The sequence below is a fragment of the Acanthopagrus latus genome, chromosome 9 (genome assembly GCF_904848185.1).
Source record: "Acanthopagrus latus isolate v.2019 chromosome 9, fAcaLat1.1, whole genome shotgun sequence".
NCBI lineage: Eukaryota > Metazoa > Chordata > Actinopteri > Spariformes > Sparidae > Acanthopagrus > Acanthopagrus latus.
The window spans coordinates 23,784,519-23,807,835 of record NC_051047.1 but is presented as its reverse complement, the minus strand read 5'-3'; the positions used below and the strand labels follow the sequence as shown (position 1 = coordinate 23,807,835).

The 23,317-nt window shown below is 40.5% G+C and overlaps 1 protein-coding gene across 8 annotated transcripts in view; it reads right to left on the bottom strand.

Annotated features, from left to right (window-relative positions):
* Positions 1–23,317, bottom strand: part of adarb1b (adenosine deaminase RNA specific B1b) — a 127,484-nt gene that overhangs the window by 19,821 nt on the left and 84,346 nt on the right. For 4 of the 8 annotated variants that reach the window (XM_037110116.1, XM_037110117.1, XM_037110111.1 and 1 more), the window contains 2 exons: positions 4,398–4,472; positions 3,353–3,397 (listed from right to left, as the gene is read on the bottom strand). In XM_037110116.1, coding sequence (XP_036966011.1) covers positions 3,353–3,397; positions 4,398–4,425 — 73 coding nt within the window. In that variant the 5' untranslated portion in view covers positions 4,426–4,472. The remainder of the gene's footprint in view (positions 1–3,352; positions 3,398–4,397; positions 4,473–23,317) is intronic. The other 4 variants (XM_037110118.1, XM_037110119.1, XM_037110113.1 and 1 more) reach the window with 1 other exon arrangement.

Genomic DNA, 23,317 nt, shown 5'->3' with positions numbered 1-23,317 from the left:
TAATGGACAGAGTAAAATGTGAGAAATATATTTTTCATTTTTCAGGATGCACAGTGTTATGGGTCTCAAACATAAATGCACACAAATAAGAACTCACATACCAACAGTCAACATAGATGCTTTCACGCACACAGAGCTGTTCCTCATCCACTCTATCAATTTTTAATCGCTTGAGTGCCTCCAGAGAAATTGGGTACATTCTAAGTGTTCAGTTTTCAACTTCAGGCTCTGAAATATACTGTACTGGGGAACACATATCACTGAATCCAGTTAGCAAAGTGGATGGAATATTGGCAAAAATTTTCATTTATAACATCCTTCAGCAAAGGCTTGATAGGTTACTCCTTGCGGTACTCAGGAGAAAGAGAGGCCGCAGTGTGCATGAGTGGGTTTGTAGGTTGGGTTGAGGGAGTGCAGGGAGGAGTGCAGGGGGAGGAGCTGAGGACCAGGCAAACAGGAGAATACATCAAAGAGGCAGAAGGAGAAGACTCCACCTACTGCAGGATCCTAAAGGCTTCACTGGTGACACGGTGGGAGGTTAAAATGCTGTTTACCCGTTTAACATGAGATTTTTGAAAAGGATGACTGTCGCATTTAAAATGAGGAAAATCTGAATTCAAAATCTGTTTCTAATGAGGTGCCATTCATAAGACCCTGCGCCTCTGAGATCCCCCCCATGGAGCTTGTCAGAGAACACAGTGTTTCAGGTTGCAAAATGTAATGACATGCAGTTACCATCTGCATACTACAACCGACATGTCTAAAGGCAAGAAAAATGGACGCTTATTTCTTAGATCACGAACACAAACTGCACATCCTTCAATTTCTGAGCATATCTGCACTCAAAACATGCAATATGTTTCAGTGTGTGCGTGCATTCTGCAAACTGGTTTGGAAAATAAACAAGGGAAAGGATGGAGAGCACAACTGTGCAGACTAGTAGCCAAGAAGAGCCATCACCTATCATAATGGTGATAGGTGAAATCTGTGTTTGACAGGGATGTAATCTCAGCAAACAACCATTTAACCACCATAGATACTGTAACATGTTGAAGACTTTGAGCTGTGGTGGGAAATGTTGACAGTTAAATGAGGACTTGTACTGCAGCAATATTGAACACGTAATGACTGCAGACCACTCGCATATCTTTAAACTGGCTACACTTGTAGTGTGAAAAACAAGATGGTGAGATTTGTATTTGAGATTGTGTCTACAAACTACAATAAACCAGATAAAAATACTAAGCATCCACCAGCTGCTACTTAAATGCAGACAGGTGATCGTGACCCCCAAGTGGAAGCCCTATTTTGTCTAAGCTCTGCTCGCTAAGCCTGTATTTTTTGTTTTTGCCTGTGTCTGTTGGTTGGTTGGTTTGTCAGCCAGATTACACAAAAAAACAAAAAAAACAAAAAAACTTGTATCATTACTTTTATCATTTGATTAATTCAGTCTGCTTTCGTCAGCTATGATCACACACATAAACAAAAAAAGAAACTTACCAAACCAAGATGCCAGCTAGTGTCATTTCTGTATGACGATAATTCAGTTTAACAATGTATGAACAATGTATGAACCATTTCTCTATGGGAGGCCTGCAAACATGGACTGTGTACAGAATACAAATAGAAGACTGGTCTATTTTTGCACACATACAGTGCATCTCTGTGGCACCTATGCAACACTTACACACTGCTCTCACGCCTAGAGTAGCCATTTTAATTCAGCCGCTCTGCAAACAGCCTGCATGTTATGTGTTCAATGTAGTCAGTCCTTCAGACTCTCATTCTAAATTAATCATGGAAAAATTGGGAATTTTCCATTGAATTCAATGCATGAAATACTTGAATACAAGATATAACCAATTCCTCTACTAAACAGTTGTATTTGTGAGGTGGTGGAACCAATTTGCCAACCAAAAAATGTAACCACATACTGACAACTTGAGCATGCTGCACAGACAAATACAGCGAATATCATTGCACACAGAAAAAAACAAAACAAAACATAACAAACTGGAGCTCTCTTTCTCCGTTTCAGAATGTACCACTCAACACATTAAAGAGTTAAAATTGATACCATTTATTTTATGGTATTTCAGCTTTTTGCAGGACGTTGGAAAGAGCCTAAGACCAGATCGGCGGACAAAAGCCATACAGCGACAGCCATGACACCATGCACTGAATTATTACACCTACATGCAGTTGTGGTCATTGTCATGCCAGCATTTGTGTAATCAGCAACCATTAGTTATGCAAAGCCAAAAGATCCAATATGCTTGGATCTTTCAGAACGTGGACCCCCTGTGGGGGTGCATGAACCAAATATCGCAGACAATCACATCTTCATTTTAAGGGTAACTTGTTTGTCGGGCTTTTGATTTTGGAATGACTCCAGTGATTAGAGAATTTCAAAAACTGCTAAGGTTGTCACATAAAAGTTACAAAATTGTTTCATGTTTTTTCTCTGGCGTTCCCTCGGTATTAAAGAAATAGGCTTGTGTGAGCTTGGACTGTGTTTTATCTTCAGATATTTCTTCTGAGGCTCCGGAGGCTTTGAAAGACAACAAAGATTGTTTTGGAAGCATGCTCATTTGACTTTACAACATGCTTCTTCAAAGAGCAAAAACACTGAGTATGACACTACAATGAAGCCTGTTATTTTGTATTGTGGGTTAGCACACTGCTGGGATGATAGCTCTCTTTTAATGTGAGCTCAAAAAATTGTTAAGGTGTCGGCAAACACATTGAATCATGACTTTCTGTAACTTCTAAGGCTTTCTAAGGAGTTCAAACCAAAATGTGTAATTAAAGTTCAATAGGCTAGAGTACAGAGGATTTTCTAAAGGGAGAGAAGGAGGTAGAAGGAATCTCTAATATGACCTGAAGCCTCTCAGATGTAATGAGCAGATATTTCTTAAAAAGTTTTGGTAAAGTCAGTGGTGTGTTTTTGTGTGAGTATGCACTGCTCTGTGTCTTAGTTCAGGTGGGTGCAAAAACAACAATATAATCTTTTTAGACATGACATATAAATGTGTATTTAAATATCAATATGTGTGTACATACCATAGAATTATACACAATTCATTCTTATACTGTGCAATTATGGATGGTACATAATGATTCAATAGTAAATGATCCAATGCGATACATACCATTATTTCTTTTATTTTGAAATTCCCAAGGCATGTCTGTGTCACCTTGTATGTCCAAGTGCAACTCCTTCCTCAACACTCAAGCAGCGTTAGTGCATATAAGTAATGGCAAGCAGCCAAGAGGAAGAGTAGGAGGAAGATGGTATCTACTCACCTCACAGAATCTTATTATATTTCAATTTTTATTTTTGTTTACCTACTTGCTAGTTTGTCTTTGCGCTGCTGCAGTGTGGAAATATTTCGGCCTTTGGAGAAAATGTGGATCAATAGAAAAAAAGGGCATCTTAATTAGCATTCTGCTGTCATTGTTGCTGTCACTATTACAATATTAGCTGATGGTCGTTTCAACAATGTTAGGCTGAGAAACATGAATTCAGTAAACTGCCATAGGCTAAAGCAAATAGTGTTGACATGCATGTTATAATAATTTTGTCTCCCTGACCGTTACTGAATGGAATTTTATACTCTTGCAGACTGTTCTTGCTGTTATATGTCAGAGTTTAGAGTAAATTTTACTGCACTTTGCCAGTTACAATCATTAACATATTGCGATTTCTTTATGGCCATAAGCTGACGGTTAAATGGACCTATGATGCTGTCACATATTGATTGCAGCTCCTTCAATTGAATCGAATCAAGATCGTACCATGGCAGACTTTTTGAACATTATCGCACTGTTGTCCAAAGAATCCATACAAATTTGAAACATGATGAAAGTGGTGATTTACTCCCTTCGTATATACAACTGTTATATTTACATATCTATTGTTAAATTCTTTTGCATCTATATTCAAACTGTGTAGCATTTCTGTGCAAATTCCTATGCAATCAAAGTTTGTTTGCATTACAAGTACAGGTATAATCATCCATCAGGTCTTTGTATGTAAAAGGTGTATTTAATCTTCATTTTTATCACATGTTATTAATTCTACTGTACTATTTTTCTTTTCTTCAAAAAGTATACAAAGGTTTTGCCTTAGTTTGACTAGTTTAATGTTGTATTGTATTTCACGTTGTTTTATAAAATGTAGGCGAAGCACACTCATACTTGGAAACCTAAGCGAGTAAAATGTTTTCACACTGATTACACATCAGAGCAGGGGAGGAAGAAGACATACAAGGGAATGCATGCGGGCAGAAAAGAGGGAAACAAAAATACAGGCGGGCATTTGAAAGGAAAGAGCAGCTATTGCTCAGACTGAGAAATGAGGAAAAAAACCCCAAAAAAAACCAGAGTCGACTCACTCATATTCTCCTCCTCATCCACATCCATGGTGACGGGTTTGTTCTGACCTGAGAGCAGCCTCGCCCCCACTGCACCTGGGGATCACAAGACATGAAGGTGGACTGCATAAGTATGGACGGTGATACTCGTGCACGTAAACACATTCAAAGACCTTGAGTGGCTACAGCGATGATACATTTGTCAACGCTCCAGCACGCACACACAAAGGAAAGTGCACATTTTGCAGTGTGGAAGTAGCCGGCGATGTAGGCATATAAATATTCAGAGACTGAGAGATATCAAGGTGAGAGAGGAGGCCAGAGCTGACAGGCCTTAATAGCAGGAGCAGTCTATTGTGACTTTAATATCCCTCCGATTAGACCTCATTTCCCCCTGCCTGCTGCGAGATATACAGCCAGTGACATGGCCAAGTTACTTCGTTGCCACACACACGACTTACCCCAAGGTGGAGAGTGCGATTAAAGCTCCATTAAGCAATATTTTTCACACTAACATAGAATCAAATGATTTCATGCAATTTCAAATGTTCGCTCTGGGTCCTAATTACACTGACAAAGAACACCCAACACTGAGACTTTAAAGTGTTGAATCCAGAGCAGCAAATGAGCAGCTCATTAAGAAAGCCAAACATTTAGCAACCCCCCCTTTTTTTTTTCTCCTTCTAGCCTCAAGCTCCTGGACAGTATGTGATCTGGTATAAGCCAACGATGATATAAATGGGTGATAAGAATGTTAACTTTGTTGCATCTCCCTGGATGTGAAATGCCAAGCGGTCTGAACCAAATGTGTCACGACTTTTTTTGGCCACAGGGAGCAATCTACAAATATAACACAGACTTGCTGTCATGGTATAAAGTTGCAGGAACAGTTGTCTATTCCACATCCTGCAGATGTGGAGCAACATTAAGATTGATTGTGAGTCTTGTTGTTGGCCACTTGGAAAGTCTACGTTCAATATTCACTCTTTTTGTATCTCTATTTTTGGGCTCAAGCAGCTAGAAAATAAAAATACATATATTTGGCCACATTCAATCCACAACGTTCACTAACAGAATTGGTCTGATTGCTGTTATGTGCTTGGCCGGCAGTGATGGAGTTGTTTTGTTTTTTTCTGATAGGGAACTTGACATAAGAAAATTTCTCCTTTACCAGATTGTTTGGATCACATTTTTTTTTTAATCGATGATTCATGTCAACCACAAGGTTAACTTTTTATAATCATTACACTCTGCTGAACATCAACTTAATGATCTCCAAAAATATCCTGTGGGAAAAGTTGCGACATCCGCTCATGCTGAACCGCTCATTACAGAAAATAATAGTTCTCCAAAAGTTTTAACCCACCAAAAACATTTGAAAAGTCATGGCGTGACAAAAAAATGTTGCTCAGGGCAGGGCAAGATGAATGAAGACTGATGAAACAGACTAACAGAGTAAGTTAGATGAGAGAAAGACGGAGTTTAAGCAGTGAAGAGGGAGAAAAGGGAGAGAGGCGAGCGACACAGAGAGACAGAGAGAAAGCAGTAGAAAGATGGCATTGTGATGAAGAACAGATTGTGCTGATTCTACTCTCCCTCCACCCGTCTTCCATCAGTGCCCCCATTCCTCAGCCAGACACTTTCTTAAGCTAAACTAAATGGGCTAATTAATCTGGGCTAATGGTGGGTGACAGCAAATATGCTAGCACAATTATCACCCTATTAAAGATTCATATTCCAACCCATAATTGAAAATGAAAAGGTGGGGTGAAGGGAGGATGGGTGGGAGGAGGTCCAACAGAGTGGAAGATGAGAGTAATTTCTCTCAGGTAGTGGGTGCCAGGTGCCCCCCGGACCCCCCCAACACACTCATCCAGAGACCCAAACCCACATCGACACGCACGACTGGTCGCACTATTTACAAGTTGTTACTGCTGCAGCGCATGATGCTGTGTAATTTTGTTTCCAGACAAATCTAAATCATTGTGTTTTATTTGCCGGCATCTTAATTCATTGTCTCGCATTCAAATTAATTCAATCGTCTCCTCATTTTAATGTGGCCAAATGTGGAACTGAGTTATTGTAGATACAGATGCATCGAGTATATCGAAGTGTAAAAATAAAAACTAAACAAGGTGGTGATTTTATTCACATACTTCTCTTCTCCGTCCTCCTGCACACGCCGCTGCGACGTTTAATCAGCACCCCCGATGCAAATGTGCCTGTCAGTTTTGATTTTCAGACGAGGCCGCCTCGGCCATGAATCTGTAACCATTCCTGAAATCAGGCGCAATCATTGGGGAGCGGCCTGCGAAGAATTCATAAAAGGAGTGTGCGTGTTTGTGTGTGTTTTGAGAAGTATATCTGGAGGTGAATGGCTGTGCAGTCCTAAAGGGCACTGTGCTTCAGAAAAAACCTGGGCCCTCGTTCATCAACATATAGTGGAGCCCAGCCAATATATTGGCTGGTGGATGTTGGCCTATCACAGATATATCGGTGTTGGTTATATGTTGCTCAATATACACTGATGTGAATTTGGAATCAATAATCTCCCAGCGAAGTTTATTGTTTCATTCAAACTCTATAATATCCTGCTTCATTTACATATTTGTCACAAGTGTTTGATAATCACATTTGAGGGATCAATGCCAGCTACTAATGAGTTCAGCTCTGATCAAAGTTACACACAGTATCCACTGGTGGAACAGGACAAGTGAAAATAGAAAGCATTGTGAGTGCCACTGCATGCATTAAACAATCTCTACATCCACAGAGTTTTCTTTGATTAATAATAACACAATTAGTGATTAGAACTTGGTATCAAAATCTTGATAAGACATCTGTGACCGGTCTTTAAAAATGTAACATGGCTCATCTTGCACTGAGCTCCAGAGGGAGTGTATTTTTACAGAGCAGCTTGTGAGAAGGTACCAATCCCAAAAGAGATAGCTCCAGATTTATTCCATGATATTGACTTAACAACTGAAACTACGTGCAAGAAAGCCAATAAAGCCAAAGTTACACTTCCTGTCCACCCAGGGTTTTTTTTGCCACCTCCCCATTGGATGGAAATAGCTTGGGAAAAGGATGAATGTATATTGGAGGGGTTTCTGAATGCAAATGACCCTGAATGTGCATGAGCATGTTGGTTTTGAACTTGTGGGATATATTTTAATTTCTTTGAATTCAGAAACTTTGCCAACACAGTGTTGATATGAAGGTCTGTCAGCCAAAATTATAGCTCATGTGTTTGTGTTGAGTGAAATTAATGATCACTCTATAACTCTTCAAAATACAGTGAATGTGTTGTGTGGATGCATATGTTTATGTATGTATGTGAATATTCTCTCTTTGACAAGATAACAGAAATCAAGTTCAGTCAAATACTGATCAAAATTGACAGATTAGTGTAATGCAGAGCCAGGCTTTAAGAACATACATCAAATTATCCTTACTATGGTCCATTAACTGATTCTCCCTAGGTATTAATTTAAGAAAACTGAAATATATTCACTGGTATATAAGCGGCTTTGAATAAATGAATCATTTCAGAACCATATAGAAGTGAGTTGATGTGTACGTATGCTTTTTACTAGCGTGTCTTCTACTACTGACATTTCGTGCGACTTTGGGGAAATCTCTCCAGTATTGCAGCAAAATGGCACCTATGCATTTTTAATATGAAGAATATGTATGTTGGGCTATTAAACAAACATGATAATCTCACGGTCTAGATTTTGCAGCTAGGTTATTTTTATAACACATTTACATCAAAGAAAGACGTTTTCAAAAGGCACTTGAGCATTTCTCGTTTAAGATCAGTCATCTTTGAACATTAAAGTCTGCAAAACTAAGTTAGGCATTTGCACGCATGGAGATTTGTAAGGCTCTGGTAAAAGCAGAGCAGGATTCTTGATGGATTTTGGTATTGGCCATTTTTGAACCCACACAACTGAAAGAGTTTGATTTAAAGTGAGTCAAAAGAACCAACAGTGAGGGCTGCCGACTGCCTCCCTCCATATGCATAAATGATACTGCGTCATCAAGTTGTGAGACGGCTCGGTTCCAGGTAATTCTGAGTGGACGCTAAGGGAGGCAGGGAAAAGAGAAAGATGAGAAAGAAGATGAAAAACCTCAAATTCAATCTGGCACGGTGAGAGGGACTGAGGGGAAATAAGGTGGTTTTGATTTGTCTCTCATCCCTCGCTTGCGCTGTGACGGAGCGATAGAGCATCGCCACCATGGCGGGAGCAGTGGCCAACTGACGGGAGGAGGTGGGGTGGAGCGAGGGATGGAAAGGTAAAGGTGAGGGAAGAATAGAGGATGAGAGAGATAGAAAATGCAATCCTATTCCAAGTAAAAGAGAATCATTATCTCCACTAAAACAGAAGGCGATAGAAAGGTCTGCCCTTGGCAGGCTGCGGGGCTCAAACTGTCTGAAACAAACTGCCTATGAAAGCTCATTGTGGAAGTTAGATGTTGCATCAAAATAAATTCAGACCAACTACAGACTGTAAAGAAAAAAAAAAGCTGAAAGCCAGACAAATAATTAATTAAACAAATATTCTTGCTTGCATGAAGGGATAACCTTTAATAAATTGAAAATAACCTGAAAACATCAAAATACATTTTGGCTTGCACCACATTAGTAGCTACTGTATCTCTGCAACTGGATTGTTATAAAGCAAAAACCTTGAAGCACAAAAAAACAAAAAAACACTGAGCTAAAAGGTTCACTGGTGCAAAGATGCAAAATGCATTAGCACTGCAGTCTGAACAAAGGGGAAGCATTTTCCCTTGAACTATGCAAGGCACTGGATTTTTGGTTTCACTGAGTTTACATTTACAGATTTCTTTGTGCAACTCTCCAAGTTGCTGTAGGTGATTAACAACGTGAATGTCTTAAGAAATGTTATTCACGTGGAGGGCTGGAGGGCAGCCTGCTGGGACAGAAAACTGTAGTTGTGCTCTTTGTTTTTTAACCTCTCCTAATTGCGTCTCATATGTCGAGGCAGTGGCAGCTCTTTAGACTTTGGAAAAGAATATAATTTGCTGAAGGCATACAGTAATGGAATAATTAAGCTAATGCCTGCTTTTCTACTCTCTGTATGACTTTATATACAGCACCTGACCTTTCACTGCAAATGGTAACGGATGGCTCTTAAAATGCTCAGGACACGGACCTGTCTTGACTGGGAGGGTGACTTTTACAGAGTTTGTACCTTCACTCTTAATTACGTCTTTTCAGTCTCTGGGACTGCTTTAGATTGTAGGTTCTTCTTTTCTATTTAGTGGCAAGTGAGCTTGAATTTGTGAGGCCTGTTTCCACCTGATCCACATCACTTTGGATATATTATTTTGTATCCTAGGATGTGTTTTTCCCAGCAACTTGTTGAAAAAGGTACAATTTCTCCAATACAACTGATCTTGCTTCATCCATCTCAGTGTCATCCAATGTACCGTCCTCAGGGACGGTGTTGGTGCTGTGATCAAATACAACGTACCTTCACTATGCTTAGTGCCACTACTCTTACCTGACAGTTGCTTGTCCCACTTTAGTTTCTGTTTGTTCTTTGAGCACCCGAGTTATGTTTCCATTTTGTGACACACTGTCTAAAATGAGTGGTGTAATTCTTGCCATTGCTTTTTTTGAACATGCCATTTCCCCTTCTCTGCTGCACTCTAGTTTATACTTCCTTTGAGTGCACGTTGTTTTTCCGATAATTTGTGTATTCGACGTCACATCTGTGTGCATGAACACTGTATTCCCTGTGAGACTGATTGGGTGGTTTTATGATACATTTAGGAAACCTTAAGGAAGTCAGTTGATGGTATGGTATAAAGATGGACAAAGTATGTTTTCACAATCGTGTTGCACGAGGATCTCGCACGTCTTCCATGGGGACGGTTAGTGTCCCATGTGTGGGTGGAGGCTTGTGATTCTTGCTTTTAAACTTGCGTATTGTTTTTAGGTATTTTAACAGAATGTTATCAGTTTCCAGTTGCAGTTTTGTTAGGGTTCAGGCAACAAAACCACTTGGTTAGGATTAAAAATCTGCTTCTGCTTTTCAATTTCAGGTTTAAACTGATCTGTACTTCAGAGGAATGCTTCCCCCTTCTTCTCATCAGTTTTATAACTAACGTTGACGTTGGCATTGTGAGTTTCCATGTCAACTGAGCGAACAACGGCTTCGGCTTTGTATTGAAAAATGTATAAAAGCCAACTTATTTTAGTTATAGGAGGCATTACCACAGAGAGGGACACACAGATGTAATTTGTATCATTGATGACATGGCTGTAGGCTGGCTGATGGAATGATGGCTTCTAATTGGTCCCATGACAACATAATAACCTCTGATTGGTCTGACAGTAAAGTTTCCAGAGTCATGACACATAAAAGGTTTGCTCTTTGGTGTGATTACAGAGACTTGAGAGGGCACTTGGGCTTTGAAAACACTTAGCTCCTTTACTTTACCTTTAGTATTTCATCTTTCACTCAAGCTTCATGTGTCCACTGTAACTGAAAATAAACTTTTTGCCAAGAAAAGGCCACAAACACAATACAAGCTTGTCATTCGAAGCTATTATTTGATATTAAAAATGCAGACAGATCTATTTAACTCAACTCTAATGAGAATAAATCACTTGCATCTTACTTTATCCATGAAATTACTTGTGTGCAATACATTCACCGCAGTTCTTGCCTCATAATTTTTCAGTCTGGAGTGTCATCAGTGACACCGACTAATGCTCGGGCCCAGCTCGGCAATCTAATACTGTCACCCAGACTACATTAACAGCATATTAAAGACAAAAGGCTCCTCCTTCAAACTTGCAGTAGCCTGGTCGTGTCAACATCGTGGATTGACTCTAAAAACAGCCCCCGCTTAGCTCCTGTCAAAAACAGACACTGAGGGAAAAAAGCTAAACAAGGATCGTTGCACAGATACAGTCGTGTACGTATTTATCTCTGTGATATAAACGTTCCTCTTCATGCTGCTGCAGGAAACCAAAACATAAACTCCCCTATTCCCAGGAATCTGAGGGTAGTATTGACAACGTTCTTGTTTACCTTTATTTAATCATGTAAATCAGCTAGTCCTCGTTAATTAGGATTATTCAGTTTTGTCACTTGCTGTCTTGGCTATTATCTTTTGTAATTTTTCTGTGTGTATGCGCTAATTATCAACCATATTGAAAACAAAAAAAGGATGACTTGTTTCTAAGGGAACAAACTTTTTTGATTTGATATGGCTATATATCTTATAGATGCATGATAACTTCAACTCATTTCCATTCCTTTTCGCTAAAATAAATCCTGATAAACATATAAAAAATAAATTCACAGTCACAGCGAGCAGAGGAAGTTTGAAATCCAGTCTGTTATCGAGCCCGGATTTCTTGTGAAAGTCATAATTAAAAGAGGGGATTCTCAGTACAGACAGCTAAATCTGATCTGGCATGAGTTTTGAAAACTCTACTTTAAAAAGCTACTAAGGAAATGCCTTCTGAATATATATTCAGTCATTTCACCATTTTTCTTTTATTTATTTAAATCTTTATTTACTTAAGTTTCTTTTTGAGGGGTTTTTAACAGAGTCAGTGACCTGTGTTCAGCCAGTAGCCTGTGTTGTTTAGGATACAGGTTGAAAACATTGGCTGTTGTTTGCAAATAGCAAATTCATTATAAAAAAATGTTTTATGTGCATCAATGAATATTTTTACATGTATCAGATATAAATGTTAAATAACGTATTTGTCACCACTCAAACTCCTGTAAACGGATGCTTGCCTATAAACAAATGACTTATAACGGACAGCTGCAATAATAGGATTTATGTTTTCAAAGGAGAAGTAATAATTGTGGACAAATACGCACATGAAAACAGTGTTCTTATAGCTGTGTACAACTACAGTATACACAATACAACAATGTTTTAAACATTTATACACAGCTTAAACATGGGCACTTACGTTATGTGTTACCATTCGACTTGACACTAATGTATGATGTGTGCTCGCATGAATTTGCTTGCAGAATGATTATTCATGACTGCTGTTAAAATTTGTATGAAAGCCTTCTTGAGCTAAGTGAAGGTGTGTGTAACTGTGATTGTACAGTTCCATGTTAGAACTGCTAGAATAAAAAAAAAAAAAAAAGAAAGCGACGGAACAGCAAATGAACTACGCTGCTGTTGTGATATTTCAACAAGGTGAAAACACTTTGCTTTAAAACGTGTCACTCACTATCGCATCCACAGCGTCAAGTCCTCGGCTATTTTCAGCGCACGACTTGGTTGCTTAAGTGACCGCTCGGCCCGACAGGCTCTCATGGGTGGTATCGTGGCTCACAGTATGCCAGGACTGCCAGGACTTGCTGGGTAATGGACCAGTACAGACGCTCAGCTGGGAGTTAAGGGGGAAAAATGGCCACTGCCCTCGCACGGCAACATACATTGAGGCCCTACGGCACGGCTAATTCAGAGGTGCATTGCTTGGATTCAGTGTTGGTTGGCGTTTTACCTTCTTGACAATATTTCTGTCTGAATAGATTCTTTCTTTTATTTTCTGACCAATAATCCAAACTTTCATATCTGACAGATATGACAGAGGAATTCCTCTGACAATTACAAAATGCATGTTAAACATGAAGCTGATCAAGTTTACTACCTAATTACATATTTTTACCCTCTTTAAGCTTGGCCGAATGCCTACAATTCAAATATAATGGACTAATATTTTCCCCCCAAACATAAAAAATTAGTCAAGACTGAGAAAAACAGAACTGCAGGGACGGAGAGGTGTGGAAAGCGGTGAGAATTGGTCTTTTATTGTGTTCCAGACTTTAATATCTGACAGCCGGTCGTTTATCATCATGGACTGCTGATGGTGAGGGAAGGGGAAGGTGGAGAAAGCAGAGGCAGAGAGTATCAATATGAATTTTTTATTTGATGGGTTTTATGGGAGATTGCATTTCAGAAGGCTGGCAGAGTCAAGGTTCATGGAGGAGTGAGAGCAGGGGGAGAGAGAGAGAGGCCGAGTCATAAAGGCCGAAGAGAAATAATGGTGTCCGTACGTATGAAGACCATGCAGTAACACCTTTGTTTGCAACATGCTACACACTGTCCCCACTGTATGCACATTAAATCAAAAGCATGAAAACAAAGCTCCTCAAATTTTGTATCATTCTGCTTGAAAACTCCCGTCACGCATTTTCCACCTTTTGTTTCTTTAAACCCACACACAACTTTTCACTACCACACCTATTTTTTTCTCTCTCACACACACAGTACAGACTATTTGTTGCTTTTTTCTTCTTTTTTCTCCCTCACACAAAAAACATACACACACAAACACACTCAAACAACTTCTTGCACTGGTTTCAGGTGTGGTCATAAATCATCAGAGTGAGTGGCTATGATTCCTCCAGCACCAGCAGAGCCGGGGGGTGGGAGGGAGAGGATGGGGGGTTGGAGGGTGGAGCACAGGGCCGGTGGGCCGGTGAGGAGGCTGCAGCTAAATGGCTGCCCTCGCTTCCTGTGTCTGTCGAAGCCAGAACGAGCGACTGCTCAGCCTCTGGGTGCGAAACATCGCAGACTGCCAACATCAGTGACAGAAGCACATGGTCTGATAAATCCTCTGTAGATGGACTCAAAAACACACACAGACACACACACATGAACCCAAAGAAGAGGAAGCCAGGCAAAAATAAATTAAAAAGATAGTTGCTGATGCGGGTAAACAATACATGAAACACTTTTGCGATGCAGAGCGGGGTAAGAAAAACTAGTTCATCAGATTTTTTTTCTCGTCTGATCTAATTTTCAGGGTCAGTCGACTTATCTGGGCTTTGTTAGCAATAAGAGAAGAGAAGAATCTGAGGATGGGTTGGGCCGCCATCCGACAGAGCCCGGGGACATGTTCCGCATCAGCACCTTTACCGAAGGCAATGACTGAATTAACACAATATACCTTGAACTCCACACCGCCCCGGCCAGGAACCGAATCCAAGATCTACTGCTTAAAAGGTGTGATTTCATCTTTTCTGCGTTGTTGTAAATGTATATAGCAGATTCCTAATGAAAACACAACGAGGCTACACACCTGTGTCTTTGTATTACCTGACTGTGTGACAAGACCCATCAACAACATTTTCAGCTGCCTATGTGGCATGGCAAAAATGATACCCAAAATCATAAAATAATCTTTCAAAAAAGATCCAAAGAACACCAAAAGTGGCTCCTACAAAGACAACTAGCATCAATCATTCCCCAAAACTCTACCAAAACCACATATGTTTGCATGAAGTTAGAAATCGCTTTAACAGTTGAAGGAATTATGTTGGGTGCAAAGGAGGAATTCAGTCAGGGTCATTAAACATCGGACATCGAACACAGGTGACAACTTTGACTTCCCATTTCAAACCGACAGTCAATGTTGGTTTCTGTTAACTGTGACCACGATCGTTCCATAACTTAGAGTATGTTAAATACTGTAATGAACCTAAACCTTACCAAAAAGTGACAAGAGCTTTGCCACATCATTAAAATTACCATTTTTTGGACAGTGGTCTGTAAATGGAACAAAACACTTCAATGTGGAGAAACAATTCATTGTTGACCTGTTGCAAACTGCTTAAGGCTTTAACAATTCACCAGCAGGTGACTGACAGTGTCAACTGTATAATATCAAAATCTGTGGAGTAAATTATGGGAAGCAGGTTTAACTTAACTTGTTTTTGAAAATGATCAATTTTTGTTGGTACAAACTTTCCAAGATACTTTTGCTCCTAACCCAACTCCTACACACAATTTAAAAAAATAGAAAACACAACCCGTGCATGTACGCACTTGCATACACAAATGCACCTCCTGACTTTGCTTCCCACATACAATTTAATTTTTTAAAACCACGCTTTTACTGCCACCCACCTACCATATGCACATCCATGTCTGTCCATCAGTTATTCTCTTAAACGTCCATTTTATTCCGCTCTGTTTAAAATAACAAACACGGCGTAAAGATAGGTTGAGCTGGAAAATGAGGTAGGGACCAACAACTCCCACTGCCAAGGAAACCGGAGGTAAACATCTGCCTGTTGTGGCTTTATATGGTCTGTAAGCTGTGCAGTTGCAAATGGTGTGGAGTTTGACACATAGTAAAGTGAATACCAGAAAGATTAGATAACTGTGTTTTTGCCTTGTGGGAGACTATCACAGGAACATATTTGAGAGCGTTTTGAGTACGTGTGCTGTTCCTCTGAGAAACTACTCATACTGTATGGTATTCACACCAGAGGGCAGACAACACAAGGCTTATTCAGTCAGACCTGAACCTGGATGATCTTGGGGTCAAATAACTGCAGGAGGAAGGAAAAGTTTGGGAGACATAGAACTAACCGATCCCTACATGCACTGATGAATGGATTTGTCAGTCTCTACTTATTGTTCAGGAAAAAAACAAATTATCAGCCTAACGAAGATGATGTCAAATTGAATAAATAAAGTGAAACAAAACGGTGATTCGGGTTGATTATCAGCCTAATATAATGAAACAAAACCAACTAGGGGCACTAAAATTGTTAACACGGTGCTAACAGTAGTAATTTCAAAGCTGGCAATGACAGTTGGTGTTTAGCAAAAATGAGTCATGTGTCTACAGGCCATATGAGCAAAGTAATATCAGGCACCTTTATTAGAGCTTAACATATCATTTAATATTGATTATTAAAGATTCAAGCTCAAAATAACTAGCATCAGCGTTTTAGCTCAGTATCACATTAACTCAGTCATCTCAAGAAATAGTTTATTTAAAGAAAGAAATGACACTTTAGCTTTCTTGGTTGCTGCGACATCCCTCACTCAGGAATAACAAATGGAGGAAATGCTTAAGTAGATTAAACACGTCTTTGATGAAACTAAAGTGCTGCTTTAAACTGCTGGAGGAAGAACAACTTGTTAGAAAAGTTGGGGGGGGGGAAGACATACAGGAGAGTCGTGTTGGTTACAAAAACAAAAAGAATCAAGCAAGCCAGAGTAAAGAGAGGAGAAACAGATCGAACGAGACTGAGAGTCCAAAATGAGGAATCGAAGATGAGGAGGAGGAGGAGATGAGAGGAAAAAAGAGGGGGAAAGGAAAGGGAAAGAAAGTGGACAGAGACAAATGGCCAGGGGAAATGGCTGGTGCAGGAGAGCCCGCCTATGAGACAGCCCTCTCAGCAGCCCTAACACAGACTGATAGGCCCACCGGGCTGCGCTGCACCGCTCCGGTCTATTCCATTTCTGTCTGATTCTAAGAAAGAAAATCACATTTAAAGCCATATCAGGCCTATCTAACCCCCAAAAATGTGGTATTAAAACAATATCGTGTCTCTGAAACGTGAACGCTCTCGGCCTATTTGCTCTTTATTGTGAGTCGTTTCATTTTATCATTACAATTGTGTTTAAAATTGACCTCCTGGGGGGCATTTAAGAATCATTTCAATATTTTTAATTAAAAAAAAATCTTCCCAATGCAATCTCATCTGTTGAACTCCACGTGCAGTGTTTCCCACAGAATGGCTCCATCAGAATCACTTGAAGAGTTTGCCAACATTACAGTGTTGCTTAAATTGTCGGACTTAATGCACCGCCCTTCTCTGTTCCTCTCTCCCAGTAACGTTATCTGCTTTCTTTATAAGCAGTGTGTTTTAAAAAGTAGCCCAAAAACCACATGTTCAGGTTTTTGTCCACCACTGATTCCCGTGTGGAGTAAGGTTGTTGACATTTACGAAGCTGATCAAAATCAACTTGCACCGAATGACGCTGCAACAACCGGATGTGCTTCAAAGTAGGGAAGAGGGGTTTAATACCAGTGAGCATCTGTCTCTCTGCTTCTAAAGCAAAGCAAAAATCAAACTCTAAATATTATAAAATGGGTTGTCAGATACACTTGGGCAGCAGTTAATCAGTTACTCTACTTGTGCGGCCCATCCAGTCTATGTGTGGGAAACACTATTGTGACACCAAATTTTGAGGCTTTCTTGCTTTCTATTCACTACTAAGGCTGACTCTAATCACTATTTTGATATATTCTGACAAAGTTTAGATCTTTGATCAATCTTGAAACCCGTAGCCCTCCCTCATGAAAATTCAGCCTCCAGGGTCAATGGCCAATGTCTCACAGTTCCTGGTATAGCCAGTGGAAATCTGGGCAAGACTTTCTCATCCAGTCTTACTTGCAACTTGAGATGCAAGAATGTATCTGGAGTTGTGATATTACTCTTAAACTATCTGAATATACATAATGTACATTTAAATAAGCCAATAATACCCATCAAACAAAAGCCATTGGGTTCTGCCTCTTTTGCTCTCCACATGGATTGTTTACCCGTAAGGAAGCAAAATCAGATCAAATGTGATTGGTCAACATTTGTCACACTTCAAAAGGAAACCAGCAGGCTTCCAATAACTACATCTTGTCCCTTTACTACAGATTTTGTTTTCATATGTTTGTAGACATTACACTTTTTTTCCAGCAGCGAGAGATTAGATCTGCAGATCACAAAACATTCAAAGTGTTGAAATTACTACATTTTGATTCCGTTCTCTCCCTTTTCAAAAGCATGCGTCCGATAATCCTGTGAGTGCAGAGTTGGTCAGAACAGTCTCAGCTGTAACTGTCTATGTATATAATCTGCGCAAAAGTAAAAGAGTGCAGGGATTCTCCTGTTCAGGACGAACAATGAGTAGATGGGTGAATACTGCAGGTGCAGCAAAGAGACTTACAAGTTAAGCGGGAGGGGATGGAATAGAAAATAAAGACAGAGAGGGGTACAAGGAGGAATACGGAGACCATTGTAACCTGTCCATGTATGCGGGCAGGTAAGTGAGTGCTACTGTCGCCATCCCGCAATCCCATTACTTTCCCAATAAAGCTTTGGCAGTCCAGTGATTACCTCAAGAAATCCAGAGAGAGGAAGAATCTTAATAGAAATGGGATCAGGGCTTTTTTTTTTTTTTTTGCGTCCCTCCATGCTGCTTTCTCAGGTGATGTCTCCAGGCACTGACCAGGTAATGCACCGTAATGGAGTACACGTGTGGGTGCCGGTGGCCTAATGGAGAGGGGTCGTGGCAGAAAGGGGAGTGCCTGTCGGGCCTCCTGATTGAAACTGATGGGCCAAGGTAAGAGGGCCACAGAGTACGGCCACCCAACATGGCCCTCCCTGTCTCATCAAATGGACACACACATGAACACACACACACACGCACACACACACTCACCTCAGAGTCCATTATTCAATTTGGCCCTTCTAATGACCAGCGAATTAGGCTGCCAGAAGCGATTTGCCTTCTGAGCCCTACTGCTGGACGTACATGCTTTTCTCCACTCTGCATATTAAGAGGCAGCCATTCACACGCTGACAGCCAATAAGCCTCGTCCAATCAGGGAATTTAGCTGGATGAGCTCCGATTAGGAAGGCATCCGAGACGACAAACGCTTGATAAAAAAACAGGTATTTGAAGCAGTGGAAGTACAGCACTGCCCAAAGCCTACAAGATTTTTATCTAAGAACCAAACATCCACTTCATAGATGTGCGTATGGCATTAAAAATGTGATTTGTTTCATCAACAAACTGCTTTTTTCTCACAGCAACAATGACCACAGGAAACACTGGCTCATGGCTAAAACTAGCGATGTTCCAGCACCACTGTCTTCTTCCAAATAACGATTCTGATACCTGAACTCTGGAAATAATAAATAAATAACTGCTGCAGACTACAAACTGTGAAGGTCTTGCAAACTGGTCAACTTATTTCTGAAGAAGTTTCCGGAAACCTGGATTGTGTTATTCTGAAACATTTAGTGAAGCTTGATCGAGGATAGCAGGCATCACCATTATAAATGAGAACACTGTATTGTGCCAGACTAATTCTAAAACCTCCTTCCTGTCCTGCATGGGGAAAATTTAACCCTCAACAGTCCCACAATACCTACTAAGTGTCCACATAAGGTCACTCTTCTCTCATATATGCAGATGTAAAGATTCTGTTGGGTGCTGTGATCCTATGAGTATAAACAGATGGGTGCTATTGATGGATTTTGGCTACAAGTGGAGGAAGCCGCTGGGAAGAAGCAGGGTCCCATTTCTAATATCTAAACTAAATAATATCGGATCTGCGAACTCGAGTACTTGCCGATAACTGATCCAGAATTTTGTGGCTGCATAGGAGGGATTTCAAAACAAATGGCTCAACCCGTTTCTGGTCATTAATGAAGCAAATTATCAATACTATGGGATTTTAATTGGTATTCATGTGTTGTTGTTGCTTTCATAAGAACTCCAGGAAGATTAGCAAGCAGTTTGTGAAAGCTAATGGGGTTCAAAATAGAGAATAAATAAGAAATCTAGACACACACTGGGTTTTTAAGTTTGCTATGGACAGTTAAATATGTGGGCAAAAAAGTCCCCAGTCAATACTTTCTATACAATTAACAACAGAGGCTTGTTCTAGGAGACAGTACACTCTGATTCAAGGCCTATTTGATGAAAATCCATTACGTGGCGATTAGGATTTTCCTCACTTTTTAATTCAAACATTAAATCAAGAAATACAAAGTAACCAGTTTTTTATCACTGAAACGCTGCTGACTGGGTGTTGTTTACCTCAGCTCTGCCATGCATACTGTGCTCAATCTTGCATCATATCTGACAGTGACAAAGCTATACTGCATTTGTACAAAATGTAATACAGCATCGGATAATATGCAAATGTTGATCTGTGGGCTCTCCGACAAGAGTACTGGGAACAACACGTTGGCCTTATTCGTGATGAAGACGTATCACTGTGCATATAGAAACATTTTTAAGGACGGCTGCTGAATCTAAAGAACGGTTTCTTTGCTTCGTTCATCATTTCTGTAGATTTCCTGCTGATTCTTAAGTCTCTTATTTGCAACAATCCTGAAAAAGAACACCAGCGATCCTGTCACACTCATTCTGAACTCAGGTTTGTGTAGATGGACTGGCTTTGTCTCTCATGTACACTCTTGCTCAGTGCAGTGAAAAACTGTCCCCTCATTCTTTATAGATTCCTTTGGTGCAGGTTTTCGGCTTTAATAATAATAAAACTCCTCTACTTTTGCTTTCTTCCATCTTTTCAAGGTTGTTGGGTGGCTGCCTCTCCTCTTTTCACTAGGAGCTGTAAAATCTATTTGACAGCTCTGATTTATGACACAACATAGGCAACTGGGCGCCTGTGGGGGGAAAAGCGAGCATGTTTGAGTGTGTTTGGAAGTGTGTGAATGTGCGAGTGTGGGTCGCTGTGAGCGTGCCCGGCTCACGGAGGACCACCACTGCTGTGCTCAATGCTCAGGCACCCAACAGAGCAACGCAGGTAGGAAACTCCTGAAGAGCCACATGTGCACATAAATATCGAGATACACCCGTCATCTCATGCACACACATACTGAAGTAGCATTAAGAGCTATGCCAACTTGGAACCAGTTTGAAGACATAAAATTTCATATGATGTTTCACATTGAGTTGATTTTCAGTCCCCCTAAATCTATATTTCTACTCTGAAATCTTTCTAACGAGATAATTTATATAAATTACTACTGTGTTGTTGTTAAGGATGGACTCGATTAGTCGACCAGTCAAAAAAACTCTTTTCTCCCTGGAAAAACTTATTTACGTCAAGAGAATTCTTGGTGCACAGTTGCCGAGGTTGAAGTCAAATGAAGCTGAAACACGGCGGGCGAAAGTAAAGATTGGGTTGATGGTAAAACGATGTTTGTAAAATATATTTTATGGCGTACGTGATCAGTTTCCTTGTCACTCACATACAGGAAACAGCTGTCAACACGCTCTGACAATAAAATACAAAACGAGAACAATAACAACTTCCCAACTCATGAAGTGGGACTAAATGCAGCATGTAATGTAATGCAGTAATGTTCTGGTCCTTGCAGCAGTTCTGTGTATTCCCTTTCGTTTGTATTCCTGCTTGCTCCTATTTTTTTTCATTGCATTTTGGATTTATCTTTAGTTTTCTTGGATTACCGGTTTGGATTATTCTTTGTTGGACTTCTTTTCACCTGGACTTCCTGGCTGCCTTCAGTAATTTATGTTTTCTCTGTTCCACTTCTGGTAAGTTTAGTAACATTAACTTTTGCTGTCCCTGTTGTTTTGTGTCCCGTGTTTTTTACTAATAACATAACACCATCTAGTGTAGCACATATGAGTTTGAAAGTATGCTACAGATAATACTGCTGTGCATACATGTCTCTTTTTCTTTCAATGTAGCTGTTTACTTAAATTTGAAAGTGTTGTTGTCAGTTCTTTCCCTCTGCCTTCCTCTGTCCATCTAACCCTTACAATCCTCCCCTCCGTCCTCCTGTTCTCCTCGCCTGGATGCCCCGGGTGCTCACAGCTTACAGCACTTGTCACATTCAAGGCCAGGTTAGCCGTACTGGGATCCCGCTCTGCAATGAGAGGGATGTGCACATGCTCGAATGTTTTTTTTTTCGTGTGCGTATGCAGGGGGGATGGGGGAAGACTGAAAATAAATGCTGTGCAAGGACATGAATGTAGATTTGCGTGCGCCTGCACCTGTGACACTGTCATCTCGGAGCTGAATTTCACACCTTGTGGCTTCGCTATTGTCAGGCCGAGAGGGACAGTTGATGGACAGCAGGGTGAGGACAAAGCGAGGAACCTCCACCGGATAAAAAAAAGGTCGAGGCGGCTGACAGAGGGAGGGAGAAAGTGTTCATACACCCCGAGAAGACGAATGTCAGAGGTGGGAGCGGAGATGATGGGGGAGGACAGATGAGCAGTACAAGACGGAGCAGAATAACAGTGAGGGCTACACTATCTTACAAAAAAGCAATATGAACTATGACTGAATCTTTCCCAGGTAAGATTCAAAAGTTGAGGAGAGTCTGTATCCAAGGATTTGCACGCAACAAATTTGGTTGTGAAAATCTGATTTTCATCTCCACGTGTCCTGTTCTATTACCTCGAAAGAAAATTCCCCTCCTCCACCAACATGAAAGCGATGGAGTAACTAGCTGCAACAGCGAAAACATTTCAATATCCATATCCACTCGAGTCTACACCCACCATGAATCTTTACTAATGAGGTTTATCTCTGCGGTGATAAAAGGAGCCGACACAAATCCCTGCGTACATCTCCAGGGCCATGAAGTGTCTCTCCGCCAGCTAAACACACCTCGGTGGTTTGTGCGTTCTCGCTACACTGGTTTTTTTTTCCCCTCTGTCAGTCTGTTACAGTCATTAGCAGCGTGCTAATCAAGGCTAATTACATTGAGACAGGCAGACACAACTCATTTCTTATCAAGAGGCATTGCCGCTGTGTTTGTGTTACATACAATTTTGCACCACCAAATAAAACGCTGTTTCTAATCATCAGCTTTTTTCACCGTTAGGTAAATGAATGCGACCATGTTTTGTATTGGATTGTCATTGTTGCTGTTGTTAAATTTTAATCGGCCTGTCTGAGCTTTTAAAGAGGCTGTAAACCAATATTTCGTGTCGACACACGCAGCAGCTTACATCATGATGAAGGGAAGGCAAACAGCAAAATCAATTTAGAAAATATATTAAGTATGGAAATTATGATTTCTTTGTTGTGTGAATACACAAATACGTGAGTAATGGAAGATGTAAATGAAGGAAAGAAACAAGCAGGTGGGTTTGGAAGGGAGGAAAGACGGAAGATGTGTGGAGGAGAGCAAGGATGCGAGGTGGAGAGGAGAGGAGAGGAGAAAATGTGAAAACAGAGTCTTGTTGTAGGCAAAGTCTCTTCCAGGGCGATGGATTGTAAGCGTCAGGTGGTGCAGATCCCCCCTCTCTGCCCCCCTATTCAAGTTACAAAAGCTCATTTTGGAGATTCTGCTGGCATGGCAGAAAAGGCCTCTGTTCCCCATTTTCCA